Consider the following 10,385-nt stretch of genomic DNA (forward strand, 5'->3'; position numbering starts at 1 on the left):
TTTAATGCGTTGGAGAGTTCTTAATGAAATTTACTTGAAAGACCTCGATGGCTGAGAGCGAGCGAAATGCTTGTAAATGTATGACGTGTCGACACCCTTAACGCAGTACTCAGAAACCTGATGAATAGATTTATGTGTCGGCTTGATGCCCCACATCAACTATAGCTCCATCATGTATAAATCTCTGTTCTGGAGACACTGGTACAGTTGTCTCTTTTTAACTTTATAATAATTTCAGTTTTTGATATGTAATTTTTAGATTTGGTAACACGTTATAATACTAATACTATAATACTACATACTAATGAGTATTCATGTGTTATACATGAATAATTCCGTATTTATTAATGCTTAACTAATGCTTAATAGTGTGTACTTATTATAAAGTGTTAATTTATATTTCTTTTTTATAGCTTTATTTTCTTATGTTGTGCTTCTGTTGCTGTGTTTTTCTTCGCTATGGAGTCTGAAATAAAGATTGATAGATCGCAGTGCAAATGCTCACGAGTCAGGCTGTGGTAGTGAATGATCTTCCTTTGTGTCGGTGCAGGAGTACACGCTGTCCGAGTACCTGAGGATGAGCGGGATCTACTGGGGGCTGACGGTGATGGACCTGATGAGCCAGCTGCCTCGCATGAACCGAGAGGAGATCGTAGAGTTCATCAGAGCCTGTCAGCACGAGTGTGGGGGCATCAGCGCCAGCATCGGACACGACCCCCACCTGCTCTACACCCTCAGCGCTGTCCAGGTGACTAGAGTCTCAACGGGCCCAAACATGTTGAACCCCCTGTGCGCCTCAGCAGTCTGGCTTCCCTGGCTCAAATACAGTATCTTTAATCAACCAATCAATCATGTTCCAAGATAATATTACCAATAATAGGCTTCAATGTCAGCCTGGGGAGGGGGGGGGCATTATGCATCATGTAGCAGCATTTAATGAGCCGTCAACACTTTTCCTGCACCTGAACCCTGACTGAACTTCGCTCGCACGTCACAGCTCAGCATCTTGTTTAAGTTTTATAATCTTTTTAGTCAGAACGGAATTCAGCATTCTTTATTTTTATAATTTGCATATTCTTCTTGCTTTAACTTAAATGCAATGAACTTAATTAGTTAACTAGTCCAAACCGACCCGACCCGTCGGGTTTACTCGGGTCGGGCTCGGGTTGAAGTTGAGAACTCTACAGGCGACTCCCAACACAGTCAACATGAACCTTTGGCTATGTAAAAAAAAAAGGTCTTAAAATGAACTGATTTCATGTCATGCTTTATATAATAAATCAAATAAGCAATTGAAATAATCTGTCTATTATGATAATAAGGTGTTTATAATTATTCTAATCTGAAGGATCAATCAGATTAGATCTGTTTTTGCCTTTAATGGAAAGCACAGAGAGAGAGAGACAGGAAATGAGGAGGCAGAGAGCGGCTGCTCTACCAACTGAGCTAAACTCCGCCCCAGATTAGATCTGTTTTAAAGATGTTTTTATTTAGCAGAACTTATTTTTGTGTCTAAGCATCAGCTTGGTGAATTAATCACCATTCATGTTTATTTCTGGTTTGATTACAGTATTTTTTTTTTTTTTAAATCTCTTCCTCAGATCTTGTGCTTATACGACAACGTGGACGCGATCGATGTGGACAAAGTGGTGGAGTACGTCAAAGGGCTGCAGCAGGAGGACGGCTCATTTGCAGGAGACAAATGGGGTGAGAAGAGTTTACTCTGATTTATGATATCTGGAATAATGTCTCCTCTATAAATGGAAAAATAATTCAAATTAGGAGGTAAAGCACCTCAGTATGAGCACACGCTTTATATCCAAAAGTTTCATAGTATATGAGTTGTTATGTATTAATATATAGTGTGCTTTAAATATTGTATAAAATAGTGCAGCGTTTGTTTTAACGACAGCTCTTTGTCTTTACAGGAGAAATAGACACAAGGTTTTCCTTCTGTGCCGTTGCTACACTTGCGTTACTGGTACGTATTTGACTTTTTCCACTGGTTTTTATCATGAAGCTCACACACAACAACACAGTCATTTAACAATGTCTGTTCTCTGTTGTTTTTAAGGGCAAGATGGACAAAATAAACGTTGACAAAGCCGTAGAATTCGTCTTATCCTGTATGAACTTTGACGGAGGTTTTGGCTGCAGACCTGGCTCAGAGTCTCACGCTGGTCAGGTGAGTTTCAACTTGAAACTAAAAGTAAAGTGAAAGAAATCAGGTGTTAAGTTGTTATTTCCCACACAGCATCGGACATTTTAAACCATTATTCTCACGCCACCTGTGTCGTAGGAGGGAGGCTGACTCAACTAAGAGGTTGTCAGTCGGCGATGGGAACAGGAGGAAATGTTCTCACTCTGCTCGGCTGCTGTTGACGTCCACACGCCCCTGAACTGAGTCACGTCTTCAAATCAAATCCCCCTCAAATCACAATGTTCTTCTTTCCCCCTCCGTCCGTCAGATTTACTGCTGCACCGGCTTCCTGTCGCTCACCGGGCAGCTGCACCAGATCAACGCCGACCTGCTGGGCTGGTGGCTCTGTGAGAGGCAGCTGCCGTCCGGAGGCCTGAACGGACGACCGGAGAAGGTTGGTGAACCGACGCCGGCTCGTTTGTGTTAGTTCTGCTGGGTTGATGGTTCACACTACGGCTGGGACGATTATTCTTTTCTTTTACGGTTTTTTTGGGTGCAGATTCTTCGATATTGGCGATTTTTGCGATTTTTAGTTTGCTTTTTTAACACCAGACCATGTGGAGAAGTTGAATGATGATGGTGATGTCTACAGACTATTATATCAGGAGCCATATTTCCCCTAAAAAAAAAAAGCACATCACATGTGAGTCAGTTTTTCAGATTTATTCAGCAGCAGCATATTTTAATAATTTCAAAGTAATCTGCTACATTTAGCTGAACTTATACTCTCTTTTCAAAAGCCTGGACTGTAGGATGTGAATCTTTGAGTATCTCGATTCGATTCAAAATCAGTTCTCATAGTTGAAGTTGTTTATTATCGTAGGATAAGCCCCTTGAGTTGTCACAACTCGTTTACGAGGGGATCCTACACACATAACATCAAGACATAACACAACTCAGCACAATACAATGAAAGGAAACAAGACAAAACAGTACAATACAATACAGACAATAAAATAAAAAGACAAGACAAACATATACAGTCACTTAGACAAAATTGCAACCAAAGTTTGTACAAATATTAGATAAAATATGGCGACAGAGTCAATGAAAGCATGTGCATCTCATATGCACATAGACATAGATAAATGTGAAGATTCAACCTCCATCCTGATACAGAGCCCAGTGGATGTGGCTGCTCAGCTGTAGCGGTGTGTATTTTATAACGGCAAGAAAAAACAAAACAAACAGCGACCGTCCACTCAATCGACGTTAGAGGGTCAGGTTTCTGATCGGCACGAGCCTAGTCACTCACACATTTAATAGAGTATTTTAACTAGGGCTGACCGCGAGCGGAAATAATGTAAGTAATGGCAAACAAACACTGCATATCTCCAAGATCAGGCAGGTTTCCAGGATGCCAAGTCGCCTACTCATTTTAATGTAACAATTGGCGATGAGAACCGGTGTCAAAAAGGGAAAAAGGAGGAAAAAAAAAAAAAAATCGATCACGGACTTTCATGATCGATTACCATGGCAACGAACGAAGCTTCGAAGCTTTGAATTTTTTGGGTCAGCCCTAATTTTAACCTTATCAGTTAATGGTTATTAATCGGTTAACAAGTGTAGGTTATTTTAGCTCGCTGCAACGCTGTGTACGGAAGCCTGTGAGGGCACGCAGAGAAACAGAGGAGACGTTAATAAAAAACAAATTTTTTAAGTTTATGAATCGATTCAGAATCGTAGATGATAGTAACCATGATTCTTACATGAATCGATTTTTTCCCCCAAAACCACCAAAGTTCAAGAGTTTAAACATAAAAGTGTTGAGTCTCTGCAGAAATTGAGGCTTTTAATTTCAATCAATCTCTGTTGGAAATAAAATACATCCACCGCCACATTATGTTGTGTCATTGCTCCTGGCTCAGACAGGATTGAACACAACTGCATGTGAGATAAATTAAATGTCAGAGAGAGAAATAGATAAACACCGGAGGGATCCTCTTTTCTCTCACTTCACATTTCACACTCTCCAAATCAATTCTGCAGAGTTTTAGATTTTGTTCCTCTCTGCTAAAAGCACTCAGCTCTTTGTAAAGTGTATTCATCAACACCAGTCACTCTCAACAAGACTTACATTAAATATAAGTTTAAGGAATAGTTCACCAAAAAATGAAATTCAGTCATTAGTGACTTACCCTCATGCTGATAAATACTACGGAGTAGTTTTTTATTTCTCTAAGTGCATCTGGAGACCCGAGAGGGGGGTTCATAGTCCAAAGAAAAAGAGTCAATAGCACCCGACACAAAAACGTCCATAAAACTACACAAAAACCATTTAATTTATTTTTTGTATCGGGCGCTATTGACTCTCATATAAAGTTTTCGTTGGACTAGGAACCGGCCTCCCAGGTCTCCAGATGCACTTTGAGGAATAAAAAACTACTCTGGAGTATTCATCAGCATGAGGGTGAGTCACTAATGACTGAATTTCATTTTTTGGTGAACTATTCCTTTAATATTACATGTTCAGCAACCAAAAACCAAACCCAGATAATTTAGTTTGAATCGTGACACTGAACCACTGCAGAATCGACATGTGTTGTAATTAAACGACGTGTTTCCTGGGCTCAGCTTCCAGACGTGTGCTACTCCTGGTGGGTGCTGGCGTCGCTGAAAATCATCAACAGGATTCACTGGATCGACAAGGCCAAGCTGCGGACGTTTATTCTGGCCTGTCAGGACGAGGAGACGGGAGGTTTCGCCGACAGACCAGGAGACATGGTGAGCTGTCGGACACAACGACACAATGAAAGTCTGTGTGTTGCCGTGGAAAGAAGACGTTTGTCCGTCCGACCCGGCCTTTTCTCAGAACCACGTCTTGTAACTTTAATCTGCAGTCATCTCCCGGCACCCTGGGTCTTATTTCACCTCCTCTGTCCTCTTTATTTTTCCTCAGCTGTACACACAGATCCTATCCTTTGTGTCTCTGTCTCATGTAACTTTTATCTTACAGTAGATACACTTGGAGCTGCCTCAGCGCTTCAACGCCTGAAGCTGTGCTGATAAGAGTTTGATAAAAAAAACCTCTGGAAGATGCTGCACTGATGTGTGTGATATGGCTCAGTATTTTTAGTTTTTGGAACAAATATGAAACTCAAACTTTATCAGAAGAAAACTGAAGTAAATATAGAAGCTACATCTATTTTTCCCTATTTTAATAAACACTGTTAGTATCTGCTGTTCATTTGCACAGTGTTTGTATATTAATCAAGTCATAATTTAGTTTATAAATACCAGAAAATAATGGAAAGTCTATATTTTAATTTAGTTTTGTCAGAGTTTGCCCAAAACCCTGAACGTTTTCAGTTTATCCCCAAAGAATACAAAGACAATCAGCTCATATTTGCATTTGGGAATATGAAACCAGACAGTTTTTTGCTACACCAGTTTCCTTAATTACATTTTAAAAAATAAAGAAAAGCAGACTGCTCATCTCTGCTGCTTCCTTTTCATATTTTCCACCATTTGATCCAATTTATAAGATGTTATTTGAATTATATGTCATATTTCTGGCTCTGTGATGCTGATAGTTGCGTTTTTACATCCTAAAATATATTTATATTGATAGTCTCCCATAACATCTCCCTCACCCCCCTACCCAAACAGCTCTGCAGAACAACACAGTACCTCCTCCTACCTCAAAGCACCTTAACAGCACTGCACCTATGAAATGCACAGCTTTTACTTTTTATTTCTTATGTCTCTATTTAAAGGGATAGTTCAACATTTTGGCAAATTAGCCCATTGCCATAATCCCTATAGTTTTAGCAGTAGGTTCGTTACCTTTAATTGTCGGTGCAAGCTGTTTTTAGAACGGCGGAGCAGAGCCGTGAGCTGCTCAGAGCTACGCTACGGAGGCTCATGGGATTTCTTGGTTTCCCTCATCAAACTCATCAAATACACAATCCAACAACTCCAAAACGCTCTGGTGGACAAGTTGTGACCTGCACATTCACCACGCTATGAGATAATAACACAACGTTACCAGACAGAGTTGTTTTAGAGGGAAATTCATGCAAAATCGCTGATGCGCGTTGCCTTCAGGGACAGTTTTTCAGCAAGCAGTCTCTGCATTTCCCTCTAAAACAACTCTGTCTGGTAACGTTGTGTTATTATCTCATAGCGTGGTGAATGTGCAGGTCACAACTTGTCCACCAGAGTTGTTGGATTGTGTTTTTGATGAATTTGATGAGGGAAACCAAGAAATCCCATGAGCCTCCGTAGCGTAGCTCTGAGCAGCTCACAGCTCTGCTCCGCCGTTCTAAAAACAGCTTGCACCGACAATTAAAGGTAACGAACCTACTGCTATGACTATAGGGATTATGGCAATGGGCCAATTTGCCAAAATGCTGAACTATCCCTTTAAAAAAATCTATCTATCTATACCTCTGACTCTTGTTTTCTGTCCCTCTCTGCTCTGCAGGTGGATCCTTTCCACACTCTGTTCGGGGTCGCCGGGCTCTCCCTCCTCGGAGACGAGCAGATCAAGCCGGTGAACCCGGTGCTGTGCATGCCCGACGACGTCCTGCAGAGGGTCGGAGTGCTGCCCGACCTGCTCAGCTAGCGGCCTGACACCACCATCATCATCCCAACATCACATCCACTCACACACACTCACACTCACACACTCTACTACCACAGCTGGATGTTGGGAGCAGAGAGAGAGAGGACCACCACCACCACATCGTAGTGTTAGCTGAAGTCTACACACACATTTCAGACGCAGGTTTTGGTCTCCGCTCAGCGAGGACCAAGAAAACATGACTCATTCCCTCTGAGCCTCTCCGTCTTTAAACCCTCCACCGCTCATTATGTCATCAAGTCAGTTTTCTTGGGTTCACTGCAAGAAAATAAGTCTGACTCTGAGAGGAGGAGGTCTAGACAGGTTGTGAAGGAATGAGAAAAAAAGAAAGAAGATGTTTTTAAGTGTAACAGCACATAAATCATGAAACAACATTCCTCAACATGTTCACATGTATCAGTCTGAGGGAAAAACACACAACTGTTGGCACAGGAAGGAAACAGTTTGGAAATGTCTCTCTCTTATATCTCTGTCTTGCTCTCGTCACCTTTTCAGCGCGTTAACTAGCCAAGGAAGTTATTATCTATCGTTTCTGGGAGACACCTTGATTTCTTCCTCTGTTATTCCACTCCCTTTCATTGTCATGTTTGTTAGCTGAATAACTGTCGAATATTCAGTTTTTACGTGACACATTTGAGAGCGTAGACGGGTTATGTGTGTGGGTGAGAAACAGACAGATTCTACTGAAAAGTTAAAGTTAAGTTTTCTATGTCACAGTTTGTTAGTCGTTTGGTTTAAAGGCACTGCATCTCATCACTTTTCTGTTTTTTCTTTTGTCTTTTTTTTGTTTTGGGAGCCTTTTCCCACAAAACCTGTTTCAAATAAAATAACTTCCATAGTTGAAAAAAGTGAGAGCACGACAAGGACGAACTATCCTCATCCTGTTTACGCTACAGCAGTCACACCAACACTACTAATAATACCTCTCACAACTGGAGATGCAACACGGGACGTTTTTTTTTGTTCATGTTACTGCATTAGAATAACCTCAGTTTAACAGTACAGGGCGAGACTATTGCTTTGGCAGGCAGCGAAAGGAAGGAGACACCCAGAGCTCAAACACATGGCAGTGTCTGAGTCTCTTGCCAAGTATATTTTACATCTTATCCACGGTCTCGACTGCGCTATTTATTCAAATCCTTGTTACTCAGTCCAGCATTGTAATGTAGCTGTGGGCAGAGGGTTAGGTTTGCCCCCACACTGTGTGCAGAGTCATGAAATGTTTCCAGTCTTATGTTCAGATAATTCCTAACAGAATCCGTGAAATGACTTTTTCCATTTGATTTGTTAAACTTGTTTATTTTTTTCTTTCAGGAATAATAACCGATATTCATTGTGCAGCACTTTGTGTTGTCTCACTGAATGCACCTATTTTTCTGTCGTAACACAACAGTAAGTCAAGTAAATAAGAATAAATAATCACGCAGTTCAGTCAGTTCTCAGATTTTCCCCAATTTGAGAGACTGGACAACACTTTTTAGCATTTTTAAGTCATATATAAACATTTATGCATTTTTAATGAGTACAGTTGACAAATAGTGTAATAACTTAAAATGTCCCTAAAGTTACCAATGAACAATAACTGAACTGAAACATTGTCACGGTTATGCAAAGTAAAAACACTGACCATATGATCTAAATTAAAGTGTATATCATGAGAATAGGATTTAAATTTAGTTCACGGTGAATTGTGTTCCTTTGAGATTGGTGTAAACTATAGAAACAACTCGAGTCAAAACTCTTAACTGTTTCCTTGGTCTTCTGTTTGTGTTGTGGGGGCAGCTCTGGTCCAACAAGCTGCTGACTGACTAATGCACATCTAGATGTGTGAATATTAATGTAAATTATTTGTTATCTGAGTTGGCAATAAATGTATGATTTCTCCTCAGCTGTGATTCAGTTTGTTGTTCAGAGATTTGGGAGCATTTTGAATGTTTGCTAATTATCAAGCAACGAAAAATGGGGCTGTGTTTATCACCGGCTCTATCCCACTGGGATCAGGCATCTCATTTTATTTTCTCAGAGAGAAGTAATCAAGGCAGCAGCCAGTTAGCAGATTAACATGGTGGATGTGTCTGTTTTGTGCCTCATGTATGTTTAATCTAATTACTTTGCTTTGTTAGCTTTCTCTTATTTGTGCACAGAATTAAAAGCCGAGTTCAAGTGTGTTTCGATCAGAGATGAAACAATAGGCTGATTGATGGATATAATATTAATTTTCAACTATTTTTTATCTTGGAATTAGTTGTTCCAATCATCTATAAAACTAATATACTAAAAAGTCTTGTTCCTACTTCTGCACAGTGAGAACTTTCTGCTATTTAATTGCAAACATAATTTTCGGGTTAAAAAAAAGAAGATATCTCGGCATCTATGAATCTGTTGGGGAATTTTTGCAATTTAATAAACCAATAACTTATTGATTAAATGTTCTGTGAGTGAGACTTTTGACAAAAACTTTAAAGATGAAGTGGAACAAAAACTATGTATTTGTCAGTTAAGACAGACACGAGACTACTAGAAATTTACTCTCTTCAACAGCAAATCATTATCAGTCAGTTTGTAGTCAGATGAGTTTGTTTACATCAGACCTGCTGTCAGCTACATGCAGTGATAGAAAGTCTTCTTATAGCAGATGTAGACAAACAGGAAATATGTTTCCATGGAGACCACTTCCTGTTCTTGTAGCCTATCATTGAGTGTAGCTACTGACAATTATCACTAGACTTATAGATCGAGGAGCTTCCTTTTCTCTAATTTCCAAGCAGATTAAAGGCCATTTATTTACAACGATATTCAGTGTTGTGGAGACTTAAACTACATGTAGTTGAACTGCATAGCTCAACTACAATCTGCTGTAACTTTCTGGTAGTTAAACTACATTCACCTCAGTGTATTTGTTATTACATTTTTTGTTGACTGATTTACAGGTGGGTATTGGGGGTAGGAGTTTCATTTTCTCTTCATATTACCCAACATGTCTATTGATTCAAACATGTTTATGGTGAACCTAGCTGGCATGTGAATTTTTTGTAGGCTATTATATATTTTGTTTCACATACACCACATGTTGATTTATTTAACACTGAGTTAAATGTGTATACGTAGTTGCTAAAGGCTGCTACTTTTTTTTTTTTTTAGCTGTAGTTTGTTCAAACTACTGCCAGGCTGAACTAGTTTACAAGCTACACTTGCAAAGTAGCTTCCCCAACACTGGTGATATTATCTTGTCATTGATTATACTAAAAAAAACATTTTTTTGCTGATTTGAATGGCTCAACATGGCAGAGTGTAACCAGCTTCTAGCTGAGAGTCGGTGCACACCTGTGCTCCATAAGACTTGTAGCTGTTGACTCTAAATGAATTCAAATCAACATTTTTCTCCCATACAATCAATCAACAGTCATCTAATCAACACAGTTTCTTCACAGCAGGTTCCTGGTATAATAATATCCCACTTGTTCCTTGTGGCTTTGAGAGTTCAGACACCACTAGGTGGCAGCCTTACTTTTCAAAATCAAGTGATGTTGATCCAGAAGCAAAGATCCTGGTAGGGAACTGATTACACTGAAGGAAAAAAAAAGTGATTCTATTGGTAGT

The 10,385-nt window shown here is 39.8% G+C and overlaps 1 protein-coding gene across 1 annotated transcript in view; it reads left to right on the forward strand.

Annotated features, from left to right (window-relative positions):
• rabggtb (Rab geranylgeranyltransferase subunit beta) overlaps window positions 1–7,988 on the forward strand; it is a 9,434-nt gene extending 1,446 nt beyond the window's left edge. The window contains exons 3-9 of the mRNA XM_085804731.1: window positions 551–748; window positions 1,602–1,707; window positions 1,929–1,981; window positions 2,075–2,185; window positions 2,469–2,594; window positions 4,775–4,924; window positions 6,627–7,988. Coding sequence (XP_085660857.1) covers window positions 551–748; window positions 1,602–1,707; window positions 1,929–1,981; window positions 2,075–2,185; window positions 2,469–2,594; window positions 4,775–4,924; window positions 6,627–6,767 — 885 coding nt within the window. The 3' untranslated portion in view covers window positions 6,768–7,988. The remainder of the gene's footprint in view (window positions 1–550; window positions 749–1,601; window positions 1,708–1,928; window positions 1,982–2,074; window positions 2,186–2,468; window positions 2,595–4,774; window positions 4,925–6,626) is intronic.
• The last annotated feature ends 2,397 nt before the right edge of the window (window positions 7,989–10,385 follow it).

This window comes from Trachurus japonicus, chromosome 17 (genome assembly GCF_045865225.1).
Source record: "Trachurus japonicus isolate A0001 chromosome 17, Traja_1.0".
In the NCBI taxonomy this organism is placed as follows: domain Eukaryota; kingdom Metazoa; phylum Chordata; class Actinopteri; order Carangiformes; family Carangidae; genus Trachurus; species Trachurus japonicus.